The sequence below is a fragment of the Cololabis saira genome, chromosome 3, assembly GCF_033807715.1.
Source record: "Cololabis saira isolate AMF1-May2022 chromosome 3, fColSai1.1, whole genome shotgun sequence".
NCBI classification, from domain to species: Eukaryota; Metazoa; Chordata; class Actinopteri; order Beloniformes; family Belonidae; genus Cololabis; species Cololabis saira.
This window is the reverse complement of record NC_084589.1, coordinates 28,444,629-28,463,871: the sequence shown is the minus strand read 5'-3', so window position 1 is coordinate 28,463,871 and position 19,243 is coordinate 28,444,629. Positions and strand designations below refer to the sequence as shown.

Below are 19,243 nucleotides of genomic sequence, written 5' to 3'. Positions count from 1 at the left end.
TGATGAAAGGAACAAATAAGCCCGCTGCAAAAACTGTTTGCAGCGTAATCATGTAGTTTAGTGGAGGGGTGGATACAAGTAAAATCTTGATGGGGAAGTGATCTGTCTTTACCAATCAGATGAGTCACATATACTGTGGACACTTAGACTTGGGAGCATTTGAGCACAGCCGAGTGTCATCTGATGGTCTGTCTCGATGCACAAAAGGTTACATAACTTCACTAACTGTTGAGTAGCCACTCACTGGGTAAATCGAAAGTTAGAGGAAACAGCAGGAAGGAGCCATGGAGATGCAGGACATCTCCAAAGAAAATGAGAGAAATGGTGAAGATGAGGGGGCAAGTGAACCGAAGCTGGATGTCAAACCTCAAGGTGAGTTAGAAACTAATGGGATCAGACAAATGTGAAAGTGAAAAATTCCAATCCGTCTAACAGAAGAGTTCTGTTTCAGTGCCTATGCCACCTTGTAATTATTCTCACAGTGGAATTGGGGTAAAGAAAATAATAAAAATCAAGTCAAGTATTTTGTTTTGAGTCTAAATTTAAGTTATAAGTATGTTTATTACTCGAAGGTAAATTCCAGCTGTCTGTTGTGCAAATGTCTGTATTTTTGTCTTTAGAGGAAGCAGAAACCGAACATTACGCTAAGCTGGAAAGTCCATCTGAGGATGTCTACGCTGAAACATTTTATAGCGAGGCTCCACTTAAACCAAGACGAGGTAAATTTTCATCCCAAACATCACACGCCTTCAGTCTGAAACACAACAGGGCATGTTTGATGCACGGCTGAAACACACAAAGATGGCAAGTTTGAATTACGCCTCTCTCTCTCGATGTCTGTTCGTCCGTCCGCCTTTGTGAAAACCTAGAAAGGGGCATCTATATTTACTACAATTTAAACAGGATCATCCTTTCTTAATTTTGACGGCCTTTTGGAACTTTTCTATACATTCATTGATTAACTAGAGTTTTACTTTTTCTACCTCCTGTGAAAATAACTCTGCATGTCAGTGTCACAGTCATACATCCTAATGGGTTGGCTATTAATGGATTAGAGTGATGACCTTCGACAAACCATTCAATTTTTTACATTTTATTTTATAATTTAGTTGAAAACATCAACACTTGACGATTCATAGAAGAATTGCACCATATATTGTATTTCTGAGAGTTTAAACTGGGTTTCTATTTTATTCTTGGAAAATATATGAGTTCCTCTTTGGGGGAGGGCGGGGTTGTGCGAGTGAAACCCATTAAGGCTACTTTTAAATAAGAAACATAAGAACTCCGCTCACTTAACTTTGTATTATAGTTTTCTGTTTCCATATATGAATTACTGTAATATTGTCGTGTCTGCAACTTATCCATCTTTCCTTAACAAACTACTGATAATCCAGAAGAGATTCCTGAGATCAATCTCTATGTCTAATAGACATAATCCATCCACACCTCTGTTCAAAAAATACTCTATATTACCGATTCATAAACTCAATGTTTTTCACTCATGTTTATTTGTGCACAAGTTTATCAACAATAAGCAAGATCTTCCGGACACCTTTCATAATTTCTTTAGGTTTTCATCTGACTTGCATTCATACTCAACTAGACACAGTGTCAATCTACATTTACCCTTCTGTCGAACATCTTCTCATCAGTTTAATATTTTAGAGGTCCTAAACTCTGGAACAATTTAGATATGTCTCTGAGGTCCACATTGTCATTTATATCCTTCAAAAAATTGCTGAAAAAACATATCATGTCCTAATTTTTTAATGTATTCTCTATTATGTATCTTTGTTTTCTTTTCATGTTTATAATTAGAGTTTTCCTATATTTGTACATTTAATTTTCTGTTTACAGTAGATGACGGGAGTGGAACTCTGTACAAGCCCTCTGGGCTTCGTTCCCTCCTTGCACTATTTTTTAAATTGTGCTAAATAAATACATACAAATACAAAATAAATACAAATACGAAAAAGCTAAATATTCACATTCTCTGCTGCCTAATTCTGCTGCCTTATTTGGAAGTTTTGTAACTTCTGCCGTGCACAATTTCCATCTGCTCTAAAAAAATCTAACTTTTTTGTGTGTATTTACCATCACCAGACCTTTATCTTAGCCGTGGGTACAATAAAGGTCACATATTTTAATGTGAACAGGGTGAATCCAAAAAAAGATGTGTTTTTGTCCGTGGTCTTACCAGCAGTAGGTGTGGCAGTACGGTCGATTACTGACAGCACTTCATGCAGAACGCCCATATGGGGAAAACATAAAATAATTGCAGATCTTTTGCTTTCCATAAATTACTGTAACATTAAAAAATTATACCTGGTTTTAGCTTAGTTGACAGTATTTCTCATATGTCGGCAAAAAAAAGTATCTGTTCCAGTGAATTTTCCAATTATTTAAATTTCAGAAACGTCTACAATTTTGACAAACATAAGCTACAACACTGCAAATAACCAGTCCTGAACTTCATTAGAATGTATTTTTAAACAAAAGTCTTCTAAAAATATCCAGTGGAAGTGATATTTTTCACTTTCACTGAATATTTAATATTGTTAACAATGAATGCATAAACTCAGATTGTATTGAAATAGATTTGAAAGTCAGTAAGTGCATCTCAAATACAGGAAAAAAAACACTGATAACAAAATGCGTCATCATGGTGTTGCAGTGATGCTCTGGCCTTCTAAAGGACTTCATATCTGTCAGACTTCACACAAGGAAAGTAAACATGTCCATCTGAAATGTTTACCAAGAAAGCACAAATGCTTCACTTCAACCACATCACTTGCTGTTGAGGAAGTATTTGTGGTTCTGTTTTCATGTAAATGCTTTCTAACTCATCATCTGCCTTCTGTGCCCTTATTTGTACCATTTAGGGCCACGTTACAAATAAAAAAAAAAAGCAAGATGTTATATTGCAAGATTTGCCAACTGTGTCATGCACTTTTTAAAGTGTTTTTTAGTTGTAAAATAAGAAAGAAAAAAGATTGATGCACAATTGCAATAGCAGAGTGTTGCTTGGTTTTCCATCTGGTCTTGTTTCAATCAAAGATTTTGCTCCATGATCTAATGTTTAGAGACATGCTGTTTTAATATCTCTTACTGGTGCCGCCTGGATGTTGCGTTTCAGCAAAAACTGATCTGAAGTGACCTCCGATGAAATCCTATCTGTTGTTTTCAAAAAGGATGCAAGTCTGTGACGGGTGTTGTTTTTCACTTTCAGACACTCACACACTTATTCCCAATAAGTGACATGGAAAGATATTAACATTTGGAGCATTCAAGGACAAGCCGTCCACTGTGCTTCCTGCATAATTTAGTAATCACTGAAGGCTGTGGTGGTTTCTATGGCGATAAGACAAAAGGGGAGGAGGGTCTTAAAAGTAAATTGTTGCAGGCAGTTGTGAGTCAGCAGAAGAAGGAGCACGCACGACTAAAAACAAGCCTACACACAAACACCAGGACATTTCTCTCAATGTACATCAAATTCTTCCGCACTTATGTTGAAGATAAAAAAGATGAAGCCAGTGAGAACTTGTCATCCAAGTTATCGGTTGAACTGGAGGGAAAGAAAGGTAGGATGCAGCTGTTTTTAGCCAAGATGGTGACTAGTCTGTGCTCAACAACATTTGGTTGATCTCTTTTTCCTCAGGAAAACAAGATGAAGGAAACACTCGTCTGTACCGAGCTGCGTGTTTATTCCTCTCAATAGTCTGCCTGGTGCTTCTGCTGGTGATCATTGTCCTCGGGGTGAAACGTGAGTGTCCAGAGCCATGAAGCACCATAACAATTAGATTTTGCATGTAGCTACAAAGCAGATTATAAAAGTGCTAGGAAACAGTCCTATTCAGCAATACCATTTCACTGATCCATCTTTTTCTTCATAACAATAATAGATCGTGCAGGATAGTATGGCAGCTGCAGAGCAGCCTCTGGGCATTTTTGTTGCCCTCATATCTCCTCCCACTGTGCTTTGATTTCTAGTCCAAACTGGATCCTCGCTCTGTTCAGAGGGAAAAGAAACTCCAGCAGTTGACAGGAATAATCTCCCTCCGACATGCAGCTTGGAGGAGTGCCAGCATCAGTTTCCTAACATCCAATACAAAAGTGAGTATGAAGGTGCAAATAAGTGCAGCATCATAAAAATGTGGAAAAAACAAGAAGACGTCTAACTCGCTCCGCGTCACCATGTTTTTGGTGATAGTTCTGCTTTCACAATGACACTCATTATATATTTTTAGCAGCCATTAAAAGGCGTCAGAGGAAGTAACTGTATTTAATCCAAGATTCTGATTATGTTTAGACTATAACAGAATGGACATGGACACATGAAAACTGCAAGTGTGTGTGTGTTGATTTAAAAAAAAAATTGAAAAAAGATGGTTTTAGGTTATACAAAGAAAAATAAAACAAACTGAATGCATTAAAGAAAAAAGAGGAGCTCTTTGTGCATGCGTGCATTTGTTTTATCAACTTATCCAGAAAAGCTATTCCATATTTGTAGGCTGTTTTATATCTTTATCCTTTGATCTTTTTGAGCCTTTGCTGTACTGGATCTCTTTCTCCCTCCAGGCAAAGGATGCCAGCAGTGTGCTCCTGGGTGGGTGCCTTACGGCCGATCCTGTTATTTTCTCTCCACATTCCGGCTGTCGTGGGCTGACAGTCAGCGAAACTGCTCCTCCAGTGGTGGATCCCTGGCTGTCATCACCAGCCAGGACGTTCAGGTGAATCTGATTCCACGCCCTCACTTCCTTCTGTGGCCGCGCTGTATCACCTTGCAGTTTGTTGAATTGTAATGATTTGCACATTGTGTGAATAAAGCTTTGGATGGTTCCCTCCCTTGTAGGATTTCCTGACGACGAAAGGGAACTTGATGTACTGGATTGGACTGAAACACACGGACTCCAACTGGAACTGGGTCGACAAGAGCCCGCTGCAGAAGAGGTGATTTTTGAGAAGCAACTTGAATGAATTAATGCAGCGTTCTAGTAACAAATCTAATTTACTGCAATTTCTGAGATTTTGTCAATCATTTTCAGGCATCTCTAGGATGACCCACTTTTACAGTTTATTGGTTTTTGATCATTTCACTCTGGGGACCTTGATGGGGACCATATATGTAAATGAAAATACATTTCAGTAACTGTAAATATAATGAGCATCTGTACAATACCACAGTAAATATGACTCCATTTAAAGTCAGCAAGCTTTTAAAATACAATTGTAACAAAGATGTGGACATGATGTATTGGCTAATTGGCCCGAAGGCCAGATGTGGTCCCCAGACAGTGTCAGTCTGGCTCTACCCAAACAAAAATGATACAACACAAACTTTTATTTAAGAAAAACAAACAAAAAATCATTTGGCAAAGATTCTCAAGATGACTGAAAACAAATTCTACCCTTTTAATGTCATTTCACTTCCCTAAAGCAAAGCCAGCGGTCTACAATCAGACGGGACTAATAACCACTTGAAAAAAAGGCTTCAGATGCAAAGTTTTTTCAGAAAGTTGTGACTTTATCCACTATTTGTCAAAAGTATAGATTGCAAATTGAGTGATGATGTTTTGAAGAATGTTTGTTTTAATTAGGCATTAACTCTCGTACAAATGTCTCACTGATGTTAAATGAAGAAAACGCCTCGTTGAAATAGTTGGCTGCAAACAAATTTGCAGAAGTGATTTACCAAAAAAACTATACTGCAAGCTTGTGGAATTGAATAAACCATCTGAGAATTAAATAAATAATGGAAATGATAAACTGAGCTAATTTTGTAATTAACTTGTTCATTCTTTCACTAAATTGTCCAGTACATGGCCCTTTGTCAAGTTCAGCTGTGGGAATACAGCCCTATGAAAAGAAAAATGTTCCCACAACTGCTCTAGAGACATTTAATTTAAATTATTTACTGAATACATCCACTTATGTATTATACATATACCAAGTTTTTCTATATTGCATTTCTTCTTGCCACATCTAAAAAAAAAAAACCCAACCCAACCTGTGCATTAGTAACAAGCATGTGTTTCACTTCTTCTACGTTTTGTAGGAAATATTTCGACATTTTTATGTGTTGGTATATACACATGTGTTCTACACTTATTTTTTAAGAAAAGCAAAATGGATCAAAACAGTTTATAGAAATATAACATTAATTCTTCATAAAATCTTCTTTCTCTAAACACTCTGTACTAACCCTATGGAACAAATCTCACCTTGTGTTTCTTACATCTGCATTTTGGACCTTTTCCAAGCAAAGTCAAGGCTTTATTCTCTTTCTCATTCACTTAAAATGATGACAATGCCTTGTGATCATAGTCCAATACTCTTTTTCTTTTCTTATGTTTGCAGTTACTGGACAGACGCTAGCGCAGGCGGGGACTGCGCTCTCCTCAACACTGAGAGTCGTTCTAAGAAGAACTGGATCAGAGCTAACTGTCAATCCTCCACCTACTTCATCTGCCATCTGCAGATGTGATGGCATCTGCGGCTTCAAACAGAAAAATAATCACTTCCTCCGTAACAAAGAAAATGATTTGAGTTTCCATGTCATATCCAATCAGCAGTGTCCAGCAAAGAGAGATAATGAAGCTTCTTAACTAATAGTTTTATATTTAACTTTTGATAAGCTGTGTTGCTCAATTTTCAAAGCTGTATTTTCTTATAAACTTGTGCATATTTTGCACCAAATTTTTTCATTCTTGTGCTCTAATCGCATGAACATTACTGGTTTATACTGTATGATACAATTTCCGGCTGAATATGAATGAAGCCCAGTAAGTTTGTCTTAAAAATGTTTTTATTATCATATTAAAGAAGTCATCCAACTACAATATGAGTAGAATCTGTCACTTTATTCTAGTTGAGCATATATTACTGTTTCCCCTACTTTATATATCACTATAAAAATAACACACTCTTTTCTATTGCATAATACTGCAGGAATAATTGCACTGTTGACTATATATACTGTATATAGAAATAGAAAGAATAATCTTCTTTTTCAAGTTCATGAAACGCATCAAGACTTTGCGTCTAGTCCAAATGTTTAGGGTTTTAAGCTGAAGGAAGGTCTCAGAAAATCATTTCAAACATATTTGATGTCCTGGTCCTCCTCTGCATCCTCCTTCTCCATCTCCAAACCTAAAGCACTGTGACGAATCACCTCCCAACCGGCCAGAGCCCGCCTGTTGTTACATCCTCTGTTTTTTGGCCTGAGAATCGGCGTTTCCTTCATTGTGTCGGACTTCTCCAGTCCCTCCTTTTCATCCTCCTTTGAGAAGACTTTGATGTAACGACGCATCTTTTGCATCATGGGGTCATTTCTGTCCTCTACCCTGCAAAGATGATACACAAACAGAGGACATACTTGTTTAAAATAAATACTGTCACTGTCTGTTGGCTGCTTAAAAGCCTTTAATGAAACTCTGAATATACTGTATGTTTTCTTCCAAGTGTGTTATTTGTTTGGAAGCATACAAATTTGACATTTGGACATTTGTTTGTTCAGTAAATAAAACTTGCACCAATCCAAACACTGGAACTAGTTTGATAAGGTTTCTCATTAAAGACAGCAAGAATGTAAAATGGAGCAAAATAACCCTCTTAAATAGTTTAATTACAGCCTATGTCATACCTGACAAGCAAGAATGGGCCACTCAGCTTCGGTCAACAGCTCACAGTAAATAATAGCACTGATGGTAAATCTCGGTAGGTAAACAGCTTTATGAGTCATATGGTGACAAGGCATTTAGCTATCCTCGTCACAGAGACTCCAAAAAATATCCAAACATAAACTAAAATACCACCAAGGTCAACACCACACCGTGCTGAGTGCTATGATCTCACAGCAGCGACTTACCAGTGCATATTTTGGCTGAAGCCTTTCTGTTTGGTGTTTGCACACTTTCCTGATGCCATCTCTGTTTTTTTATTTTATTTATGCCACCTCATCCCCACCCCCTAACCCTGAACAGGTCAAAGCAAATGTACAAAAAAGGAAACATGGATGGATGAAAGGGTTTGTTCACTAAATAGACAAATTAATATAATACATTTGATTTAGGGCTGGAAAGCTGATTTTATTTCAGTTTTATACTCTTTGTATTAATTAAACTAACCAGTTGCTGGTTGCAGTGGGGGTGCAGAGGAGTTTATGGATGTATTACCAGCATGACTGGAGCTAACCACCTTATGTTTGTCCATACCGCTGCATCACGAGGGAAGGGAATACTTTAATGTTCAGTGGGAGATGTTCAAGCTTCTCTCAGGTGACGGGTTTCAGAGCTTGTGCTGTAAATTAAAGTCAGCCCAACTATCGCTAACAGATACATCTCTAACTTTTGCAAGATGTCTATCTTGTAATTTGATGTCCCATGTTTCCATAGCCAGTTTCAGCATCTGGGGATCAGACCACCACAGCTCTGTCTCAGACTGTTGCCAAACAAGCTACGTCTGGGTCCTTATGGCATCTTTGTCAGGTGATTGTACACAGAAGGGTGGTGCTATTTAGGTCTTTCAGGCTGTGCCGGGGACACCCCATGGGAAAAGACCTAATCAATAATAGCTCACCTACAAGGCTCTCACTTCAGCCTGGCTCCAGGATGAATCCCCGGTGTCCCTAATCCAGGCACGGTATCAACTTTAAACCTTCCATGTTCACTGAAGTTTTGACATTAAGTTGAACTTTTCATATCAAGTCAAATGACCTTATTGCCTAACTCTTCTTGTTGAAATATTTGGACACTGCTGTCCACAGTGAACTGAACATATCTGAGATCTTTTCTAGTCTTTTGTTTCAGCTTTTCTCAACATTTTGGAAAGGTATTTCCAGCAAATTCTAAACAAGCAATGACAATATATCCATGATAAAACATTATAAAAAATGTTTTGTTTTTACCTTTTTATTATTCTTTTAATAAACACTCAACCTAGACATAATCCCAATTTTTTGATTTATGTTTTTCCTGTTTTTGTGTTTTTCTTTCTTCTCTGGCCTCTTTTTCTGCTCCTGGTGCTACAGTATCTTACCTGAGATACCAGCGCTCCTTCAGGCCATAGTTAAGCCCGCAAACTCCGAGACGAGGCCACAAACAGCGGGGAAGTCTCCTCTCGAGCATCAGAGTTGTAGCCACCACCTGCATGAGGACATCACAACTGTAATCATTCTTACGCAGTGGCTATCTTTAAGTGTGTAACCGTATGTGTGTGTGTGTGTTACCTGAGTTCTCCAGAGCTCATCTCGCTCCTGAGCTACCCTCCAGTGTGTGTCGCTCATCATGGCAATCAGCAGGTTGAGCAGCAGGATGTAGGAGACCACAGAGAAGGTGACATGCAGCACATGGACGATGGGGGGAGTATTGATTGTGTTATCCACGGGGAGATCAATGAGCCCCACACTGAGCTCAAACTGGGAGAAGAGGGTGATGGGGAAGGAGCGGTATGAAGGGAGGGAATCTGGATCCTGCGTCATGTACACCATCCATAGGGCTAAGACGGATAAAGTTGTTGTTATCCTCTCAATTTACTTTCTTGTCTTAGCTTCATAAGCGTGCCAATGTTTTTGTCAAGCTGAAATTGTCTGGCATTGCCAATAATATACTCACAGGTGGAAAACCCAGTGAGCACGATGAAACTCAGCCACATAAACTTTGTGAGGTCTCCAAATATAATCTAGGAGGAAATGAGACACAAGCCCAAATAGGTGAGCCTTGAAAACCAAAACAACACGTTAAAAAATATGGGCACAGGTGTGAGAATGAAACAAAATGCCACATGAATACCAATAAGCTGCAGTGAGCTTATTCTTACTTTCTGTATCATGATAACATAGGGACCGAGCATTTCGAAGCCGCGGGCGAAGAACATGACGTTGCACCATCCGAGGACTAAACACACCGCCATCACCTCGGCCTCCCCCTGCACCTCACAGGCTCTGAAAACACACAGCAGCACCACCAACGAGGCATAGCTGATCCTGGGGGAAACAGCACACGCAACAGCAGGAAGGTTACACATTCAGCCACATTATGGTGGCATTTTAAGCCTAATGAGTGTTTTTATTTACAGGATGACATGAAAAGGTCCCCCCAGTGCAGTTTGGCCAAAATATCGCTTTGCTCCCACTCTCAGTATATCAGGAATCTGTGGGGAAAGTGATACAGACGTTTTTGTTACTGAAATACACCACGGGTGTATTTACATTGAGTGCAAAGACAATGGATGAGACACGTACGTACCTCCAAAACCAGGATGACAAAAGCTCCTAGAACGCTGATGATTTCTCCTGCCAGCCGCAATCTGTCTCCATAAACCACATAACTCTCCTGGGAAAGACAATCAACCAAACAAGAAGTGAACGAAGCTGGATATGTCTCATAGGAAATCAGGTCCTCTCATTTACTGTTCAAGCTCTTGCATAACTCTGGAAAAAGTTTAGGAAAAGTTAAGGTTTGATTGTCATTGTGAGGACTTGATCTATTTCAAGGCAGAGCCATAACTCAAGTTTTTATGCTACTTTTCCAAGTTTAGGTAAAAGCATCTGTGGTGCCGTGATGAAGGAAAAGCATAAGTAAATGTACCACGGTTTGATAATACACTCTTACTAGTTTCACTCATTTCATGACCGTAACCTACGTTGAGTGTCTTTTGGATCTTGATGGTTTTGTCCATGTCTGAGCGTGTGTAGTTTTCAGAAATATCCTTTAGAGGGCGAAACACACAACACAGCGTGAAGGTCCCGATGTACAAGAGGTACAGCAGCAGTAGCAGCCTGACAAAAGAAAAAAAGAAAAAGAAAAACACTGTGTGAAACACTGTGGTCAGGTCAGATAGTTTAACTCTGACACAGCAAAATAAAACAACTCCTACCTGAAATAGTGTTTTCCATACAGGTTCCACTTCAGACTGACCAGCTGCCTCACAGGAGTCACCTCCAGAATCCTTCTTGCCTGAACAACAAAATGTGTATTTTTAGTATTCTGTTAACCCTTGTACTGTCTTTGGGTCAAAATGACCCAATTCTTCTATCCTTCTTTCCTCCTGCTCTCTTCTTCCTTCTTCCTTTCCTCTTTTCCTCCTTTTTTTACCCTCCTTTACTCCTTTTTCTTCCTACCTCCTTTTCGTCATTTGTTCCTTTATTACCTTCTTTCCTTTTCCTTCCTTCTTTCCTTCTTTTCTTCATTCCTTCCTTCCTCCCTCCCTTCTTTCATTTTCTCCTTTTTTTCTCCCTTCCTTACTCCCTTTCCTACTTCCTTCCTTCCTTCCTTCCATCTTTTCTCCCTTCCTTACTCCCTTTCCTACTTCCTTCTGTCTTTTTTCTCCTTCCTTCCTTCTTTCCTTCTTTTCTCCCTTCCTTCCATATTTTCTCCCTTCCTTACTCCCTTTCCTAATTCCTTCCTTCTTTCATTCTTTTTTCCCTCCCTTCCATATTTTCTCCCTTCCTTACCCCCTTTCCTACTTCCTTCTTTTCTCCCCCCCTTCCATCTTTTCTCCCTTCCTTACTCCCTTTCCTACTTCCTTCCTTCTTTCCTTCTTTTCTCCTTTCTTCCTTACTTCCTTCTTTCCTTCATTCCTTCTTTTCTCCCTTCACCCTCCCTTAACCCGAAGACAGCACAAGGGTTAACATTTATTTCTGGTAAATCAGACTGGAGCCTCCTTGGGTTATGAGATATGTATTTTCTTGTACCTCTCTGCACGGGCTGGAAACGATGAGCTCGAGCACCGACATGCTGTCGGCCCAGGAGTCGATCTCTGTCAGGTCGTACAGGTGAGAGCTCAGAGGGCCCAGACTCCACTGGACCACACGCCTTTTGATAACCAGGTGCTGAAATACCTGAGAGAGCCACAGGGAATCCCAGCACGACAGATAGGATTAGTGACATAATCTACCCCACCTTTCATTTTGCACCATGTGGCCACCTCTGTGCTCTGCACTCACCACGGTGTTTCCCTCTTTGGCTGCCAGTTTAAAAGGCGTGAGGCCTCTGTAGTTGGGCACCAGGTCGAGTGACACTGACTGGTCCATCTCTGCATCGCGTGCCACAATCAGGTCAATGGCCTGGCAGGCAATCGTCTTGTTGGGCTGCAGAACCAAAATGTGAAGCAATGTGTTGCCTAGAAGACAGGGGGAGGGTGCAGGAAAGATTTGTTACCTACTGTAACTGACAGATGAAATGCAAAGCTGCAGATCCACTGAGGTGCAAAATACAAATGCACACACAAAAGAAAAATGTCACACTTGTTGTATTTTCGTTGATGTGTGTATGACCATTATTGCTGTATTTGTATCTTCTAGTGCTTTATGACATTTGTTTAAAGATCTTGTGACAAAGTTTTCAGATTTTCTTTTTCTTGACTGTTTTGAAATGTGTCAGTTTTTCTGAAATGCTGTGTTTCCAGTTGTGTTACTGTGTTTTCTCACATGTTTCTGTGTTTTAAAAATGTTGCTGTTTTTCTGGTTGTGTTGTTTTCTTGCACCTCAGGGCAGTTTCATTACTGGACACCAAGAAATCAGTTCCACCCTACAGCGGATCTGTAGACTGAGTAATGAATCCATTGACAGGAAAGTAGCTAGCATTGAGTTGGTAAATAAACATTTTGTTCTTTTTAAACTAAACTACTCCAAATTCAGTTGTTGAAGCTTCTCTAATGTAAAGATTTGCTGCTTGTTTAACTGAAACACCTCTTTGCCGCTTTGATATGAAATAATTGTGTTTAACTCATGGATTAGCATTTCACACCTCTGTAATCCTGGACTCTGGTGCTGGCTCCTGCATCAATCACCATGTTTATAATGTCCTCATTCCCAGCGCATGCAGCAAAAGACAGGATGTGCTCACCTGTGGACCAAATGCATATTAAAAAAAGAAAAAAAATAGCTGCTTGCAAAAAACACAACATTTCGTTAAATTTGGCAGCTCTTTCTCTTTTCATTGAAACTCGTTCGTAGCAATTTTAATACCTGACTGTGTTTTAGTTTTTATTGAAAGATCATGCCGACTTACCATAGTACAGAAGACCTCCTATCCGCTTCCTAAAGTACAAACCGGTGACTCGGGGTGTGGCGACATCGCTGCCACGGATGATCAGATGGTGAACCAGATTGATGTTCTGATTCACCACAGCAATATGGAGAGGAGTAACACCTGAGGTAGAGTTACACAGGGCAGTCTTCTGTAAATTAACAGTTTTATGGTGAGGACACTATTGTAGATTTGACATTTGTATTTTGAGCTCTCAAAACGATCTAAACAAACACGACACAGACAGTCACTTGGATCCAACCCCCCTTTTTTCCTTCTTTTAATCTCAATTTAAAGTCAGAAATGCACTTTAAGGGAAGCCTCCGGTGACATAGCCAAGAAACGTCCAATGTTTTGAATATCAATATCATATCATATCAAGTCTTGTTTTCATTCTCAGTTGTAGTGACCCTGGCTGCTGAAATAACAAGTTTGCATCAAGTTTCATTGTTCCTTATTTTGTGGTCATGAAAGAAGAGGTCATGAGAAGATCCGTTTTGGACTTGTGAGCCTTATATTGGCTTGTTTAATGCAACTCTGTTTAGTCTTGACTTAGTAAAAGCTGCGTCATGTAAAGTTTGGATCTTTTGCTCAAGTTATTTATCATATTGTAAAGCTGTATTTTTATTTTCATCATTTTTTTGTCACTTTCATAATAAAATCAGGTTTTGCTGATCAGCAGAAATACTTTGGTTTCCATGTTCAAACCACATGTCTTTTGCATTTCTTCTCATTTCTTCTTTCAGAGCTCAGGTCGTGTGTTTCTGCCTGCATCTATTAGTTCATGAGTGTTTAAGTCTGTGTACCTTGAAAAAGCTCAGAGGTCATGGGCTCGTTGATGAGCTCAGGAGCTCCGTCCATTAGGGCCACGGCTGCATCCAGGTTGTCGTTCATCACGGCAACATGAAGGGCTGTCTCACCGAGGGCCCCTACACAAAAGGATCACCATTTCTTAGATTACAGCACTACAAGGGCAAACACAGTAAAGCTTGCAATCCCAGGTCTGTCTTACCTCTTTCAAAGATGTTGGTGGATGCACAGCTTAGCAGTTTCTTGATGCAACCAACACTGTTGTTTTTAGCCGCATAGAAGATAGGAATGTCATTTATGCTGAAAAACACAAAGACAAAGATTAAACATCACTAATATTGTAAATAAAATGATTTAATACACAACTTAAAGCCCAATTATTTGTTGAAAAGCAGAAAAATATGTTATCAAATATGAATTTATTACTTTTTGGTGAAGTTCAGAAAAGTCTCATCCAACATCTCGTTCCATCCTTTCTTGTTCTGAAGGCGAAACCTCAGCTGGCTCCACCAATGGTTGAGCTCGCTTGGAGCCGATCTGGCCAGAGACGGCGACATCGACACTTGATGCTCAGCTGGAAGACATGAGGAGGATCAGAATAAAGTTAAATTAAAAAAAGGAGTAATAAGTAATAATGAGTGCAGTAGAATTTAGCAGCCACAAATAGTCTTTATTTAAACCTACAAATGTGTGTGTTTTTGTATAGACATTGTTTTATCAAGTTTGTGTCCAGGAGTAAAATAAAGTAAAATAATAAAACATTGAGAATACATTTAAATAAGAGAGAAGTAAAAGATTGTCTTACCTTCAAACAATTAAAGTGCTGCTCCTGAACTTCTTTGAATTCTCAGTCATAACCCTCAAAACAGGAAACAAATATAATGTCCTTGAGGAGAAGTGAAATCCCTGTGGCATCCCCATTATATATGACCTGGTCAGGAAGGAGGAGACATGTGGTGGGATTGAGAATGAATGGGCGGAGAGGGAGGATGACTGGCCAGCAGACAGGTAAGACAGAGACGCTGAAGCAGTAATGAGCAGGGGGACTTTCACCCACTGCTCACAAGTCACGCAGAGATACTTTCCCTCAAAGCTCCACCTCACTGTTGACCAGGAACTCTTTTATCATGCTGATTTGAAATGATCCAGTCACCATAGAAGTAAAGCATTAAAGGTCCAGTCCTTGATCCCCATGTATCTCCCTGCCATCACCAGGCCTGTCTGCATTCCTCTAATTACCACCAAAACCTGCATGGCCACTATGAAAATTCTGCAACTACAGTCCACACATAGCGGTCATTGTTTCTAGTGAACTGTGAAGAAAACCTGTTTGGAAAATGCTTGAATGCAGGTTTGTAATCTAAACCTCATATTAGGGCACAGCCATCTACCTTGTATTATTTTTGTTGGTCTGAACAAATTTCTCCATGATGAGATTATTTGCTGGCTAAAATATGGAGGTGACGTATGATTTTGCTCAGCGTGTTGCCTCTTGTCCTCACAAACACCACACAACTAGTTTCATTCACTGTGATTTAACATGTTGAGCACCATTCATGTGTCAACAGGAGTGATCGCAGGTAGGGTAATTGCTGTAGTACAAAGACCATAATGAGCATTTATAGGGCGGCCAATGAGAGCATGTCACTTTCCTTTGAAGGGAGAAAACAAAGCTAAGGGTACATTTTGTTATCTGGAGGTTGCATTTTTCAAGAGTTGTGGCAGCCAACTGATAAAGAACCACAGATTTAGTTTCAACACCTTTGAAATAGTTGTAAACTGCTGATTCAGTCAACTTAAGCAACATTTCCGAGCAACACAGCTGTTGCGTTCAGGTATTTTTTTGCACCGTTTATAGATCATGACTAAGAGACTGGTTAGCCACAGGATAAACAAGGTTTAGGAAGACTCCATAGGAGGCTCCGCTAATGGCTGCAGATGTGGCCGTCATTTTGTATTGTGAAGATAATAGCTGTTTACTAGACGGGGAGCATCATTTTTAAGCAGTGTCATAAAGACCAATGGTTTCCACACCATTAATATCTTTATAAGGAAACAATAACAGCATAAAAACACGATTTTGTGGTTTTTGTGCTCACTGTTTCTGGACAGTGTGTTAATTTGAGTCGCGACACCACAGAAAACAATTATTACATGCACATCTGCTACATTTGTTACACCCATACCGGCTTACTGAACCCGGTGGAAAATGATCATTACATGAGGCACCCAATACACCTGAAACAAAATACATGAGCTGTGTTTCAGTCTTAACACCCCGATTCTTCCAAACTCTTCATCGAAAGCTGTTTGATTAAGCACCTTTAGAATTAAATACAACTTTAGATAATTCATGACAGGACTAATGTCAAGGAGAACCTTCCTCATCCTCTAAGTCCTTCTGATAGTTGTCTGTAATTTAGTAATGAGATTTAATCAGTCATCCAGAGGTTATGGTAATTTTCATTGACAGAAAAAAAAACACATGATTACTGATATATTACAATACTAGTACTGGAGTACTCATGTAATTAAAAAAAGCAAAACAAAAAACAAAACAAACCTAGAAGCCTGTTTTATATTTTTAGACAATGAACAGAAGTTTAAACCTTTTAAAGTCTGTTTCTTCTGCATCTGCTTCTGACTGAAGCAGATACTTCCTATTGAAGTTTTATCAATAAAGACTTTTTTTTTCAGGGTCACAGGGATCTGCTGAAGCAAAATGGCAAAAGACTGGGATGCACTCTGGACAGGAACCGAGTTATTAAAGCATAATAAAATATAATATATAATATAATATATTATAAAATGAAAACTAGACAAAAACTTAAATGAACAATGCTAACTTAACTGAAATAAAATTGCGGATAAAATTAACTTGATTTTCATTTCTGTTTTGCATCTTGTTTTTTGATGTTTGACATTTGGACAAGATGCCAGTTCATCAAATGGCCACACAGATACAAACATCCACACACATTTACTTCCAGGGTCAATTTAGAAAAATTATTTGTCCTGACATGCATGTGTTTGGACTGCAGGAGGAAGCTGGAATAAGCACAGGAGAGGGTATAAACGGCACACAGAAAGGCCCCAGCTGGGATTTGAACCAGGACTATTGAGGGTGGGGCAGCCATAGACCAGTGGAGCCAGGACGGCACCCCATGTAGTGCCTCAAAGTAGTGCCAAGGTGTCACTGAACACTGAACCTCACACTGAACCTCACATAAATAATGGAAAAGTCAATAAAAAATAAATAACTGAAATAAGTTGCTTGTTTACTTTCTAGCCATGAAGGAACAGCAGTAATTGTTCTGCCCAGGGAGACATATTAAAGTTATTTATTTTTTGCAGCAAACACATACCCACAATAAATGGATTAGTTTATTACAGTAAAGAGCATAACCCTGAAAATGACTCTTTATGAAAACCATCTAATATGCATGGTATGTACAGTACTGCTGATGGTCAGCCGTTCACACACTATTCATACACTACCTTGGAAGGTGAAGGGTTATATTCAGCGTGCCCTAATTGTATTTAGTTTCAGTTAGTTTTGCATTGTTAACTTTAGTTTTTATTTATTTTTTGACTTTTTTGAATTTAAAACTTTTGTTTTTATTTCAGATGATTTATTTCAGGTGATTATTTTTTTCACTAAGTTTCAGTTTTTGTTTTTGTGGGCCAAAGTAACTGGTTGGAAATACACATTTTATTTAAGATATAGATTGGTCACCTGTCCAGTGTTGACCCCTGTCTGTCACCTGTAATGAGCTGGGATAGTCTCCAGCAGACCCCCGTGACCCTGCAAAGGATAAAACGGGTGTAGAAGATGGATGGATGGATGGAAATCTTTTAGTTTAAATTTTAAATCATAGTTTACAAAGTATTTGGTGTAAAAAAAGCATTAGAGTAAAAAAATATCTAAAAGTTCCCTGGCAGGTCTTTAACTTTAAAGTAAAATGATTTTTGAACGTGTCAGTCACCGAGGTGCAAATATATGACAGAAAGAAGATACAGTTGGAGCAGTAAGGGTTGGTGTCTGCAGTCTTGCTATCAGTCCCGATCTGATCTGGTACCAGCATCTGTGGGTGATGTGGGAGACCAGTGTCTGTTTCTTGACTGCTGCTGATTGCAGCAAATTTCACAATGTGACTGCAAAAAAACCTGCTGATGTGGGGAACCAAAGGTACACCAAGTTCCCTCTTCTTCACACTGTGAAGGTGATTTGAGTTAATCAAGGTGAATATACAGTACTGTAAGAAAGTTCATTTCTAACACATTTGGGATGCTAATATATATTTACTGTATAACAAAATGTGCAGAAGCACAAATTAGTTGAACTCAATACTTTGAAGAAAAATCTGCTAATGCAGGGCATTAAAGGTTGAATAGATAATTTCATGAGGTATTTTTTATTGTATTGGTTACTGTGGGTTGTATGAAAAAATATCTGTCTGTGGAGGCTGTGATGTTGTTAAAAGTAAAAAAAAAACACTCCTGATTATTTAATTTAAGCCAAGTGAAATGATTTCCCCCCCCCCTTTCTAGCAACCAACCATACTTTCTGCTTGTTTATGTGGTTCTTATGTGCATTTGTCTCACGTAGACCGAGTATGCGTGACCAGTGTTATCAGCAAGCAGGCGGTGCACAGCTGCCATTAGTGGTCAGTGGTAACGGTGCAACTTGCAGTGGCATAATGAACAAACTCAATGGTTGAGAACACACCAAACATTTGCTTGTCATATAATTTATTTGACTGGTTAATATGTTGGATTTTTCCACAAATAGAAGAGGACGATGTCATGTTTTTGTGTTTGTTTTTTCTCTTGTGCTCTTCAGTGCTTTCTAAAGAAACACTTTGTTTTCAAGTTTATTTCTGATCTAAACATGATGGCAATGTGCAGAAAAAAACGTCTTGTATTTTAGTTATAGTAACTGTGGTTTAACAGGACTATCAAAACCATTTTAAACCTTGCAAATAGTTTCAAGTCTGCACTTTTGAGAAAAGTTGGATTAGTTAGGCTGCATCTTGCTGCTACATCATCATTGTAAGGAAAGGTTTTAGTGAGGACCCAGATGCAGGAGAGCAGGAGGCAGGAGTTTCAAAAAACTGAGATTTATTGCTCAAAAACAAAAACAAAAACGCTGCTGAGCAGGATAAAAATACAGAACATGAACAGGAAACAGAAAACTTGGAAAACCAGATGAGGAGAACATGGAGGGAGAAAACAGTAGGGACCAGCAGGGAGCAGGGGAAAGACAAGACTATATACACAAAGGTAAACACGACACAGGTGCAGACGATCAGAGCAGATGGGAAACAGGAAGGTCAAAACAGAACTTAAACACAGTGACATGGACTTTCAAAATAAAACAAGAAGATGTCAAATCCTGATAA

General features: G+C 39.0%; 2 protein-coding genes across 4 annotated transcripts; one reads left to right on the top strand and one right to left on the bottom strand.

Annotated features, from left to right (window-relative positions):
• Positions 1 to 187: 187 nt before the first annotated feature.
• Positions 188 to 6,921, top strand: si:dkey-26c10.5 (uncharacterized protein LOC563797 homolog). 2 transcript variants are annotated; one of them, XM_061717049.1, is made up of 7 exons: positions 188 to 372; positions 621 to 719; positions 3,662 to 3,766; positions 3,994 to 4,116; positions 4,582 to 4,733; positions 4,856 to 4,953; positions 6,361 to 6,921. In XM_061717049.1, exons 1-7 carry the CDS (start codon positions 285 to 287, stop codon positions 6,485 to 6,487), a joined length of 792 nt encoding a protein of 263 aa, XP_061573033.1. In that variant the 5' UTR covers positions 188 to 284; the 3' UTR covers positions 6,488 to 6,921. The 2 variants fall into 2 exon arrangements, with proteins under 2 accessions (XP_061573033.1, XP_061573034.1); XM_061717050.1 differs by lacking the exons at positions 188 to 372; positions 621 to 719 and adding an exon at positions 3,393 to 3,584 and having other exon boundaries at positions 6,361 to 6,907.
• trpv6 (transient receptor potential cation channel, subfamily V, member 6) lies at positions 5,438 to 14,978 on the bottom strand. Of its 2 annotated transcripts, XM_061717046.1 has the most exons (17): positions 14,647 to 14,978; positions 14,268 to 14,415; positions 14,044 to 14,141; positions 13,838 to 13,960; positions 13,014 to 13,154; positions 12,750 to 12,848; positions 11,948 to 12,123; positions 11,696 to 11,842; positions 10,879 to 10,958; positions 10,645 to 10,780; positions 10,248 to 10,334; positions 10,076 to 10,152; positions 9,820 to 9,985; positions 9,615 to 9,681; positions 9,230 to 9,498; positions 9,040 to 9,146; positions 5,439 to 7,346 (listed from the first exon to the last, which is right to left on the bottom strand). In XM_061717046.1, exons 2-17 carry the CDS (start codon positions 14,396 to 14,398, stop codon positions 7,097 to 7,099), a joined length of 2,154 nt encoding a protein of 717 aa, XP_061573030.1. In that variant the 5' UTR covers positions 14,399 to 14,415; positions 14,647 to 14,978; the 3' UTR covers positions 5,439 to 7,096. The 2 variants fall into 2 exon arrangements, with proteins under 2 accessions (XP_061573031.1, XP_061573030.1); XM_061717047.1 differs by lacking the exon at positions 14,647 to 14,978 and having other exon boundaries at positions 5,438 to 7,346; positions 14,268 to 14,411.
• Positions 14,979 to 19,243: the final 4,265 nt, after the last annotated feature.

Bases quoted from the DNA above. Each gene is read 5' to 3' on its own strand.
- trpv6 (XM_061717046.1), bottom strand. From the start codon at position 14,398: ATGTCGCCGTCTCTGGCCAGATCGGCTCCAAGCGAGCTCAACCATTGG. The intron at 10,153-10,247 runs GTACGTACGTGT...CTTTCCCCACAG, and splicing joins TTGTCATCCTGGTTTTGGAG to ATTCCTGATATACTGAGAGT. The intron at 9,986-10,075 runs GTAAATAAAAAC...TGTTTCCCCCAG, and splicing joins GGACCTTTTCATGTCATCCT to GATCAGCTATGCCTCGTTGG.
- si:dkey-26c10.5 (XM_061717049.1), top strand. From the start codon at position 285: ATGGAGATGCAGGACATCTCCAAAGAAAATGAGAGAAATGGTGAAGAT. The intron at 373-620 runs GTGAGTTAGAAA...TTTTGTCTTTAG, and splicing joins GCTGGATGTCAAACCTCAAG to AGGAAGCAGAAACCGAACAT. The intron at 3,767-3,993 runs GTGAGTGTCCAG...TTTGATTTCTAG, and splicing joins CATTGTCCTCGGGGTGAAAC to TCCAAACTGGATCCTCGCTC.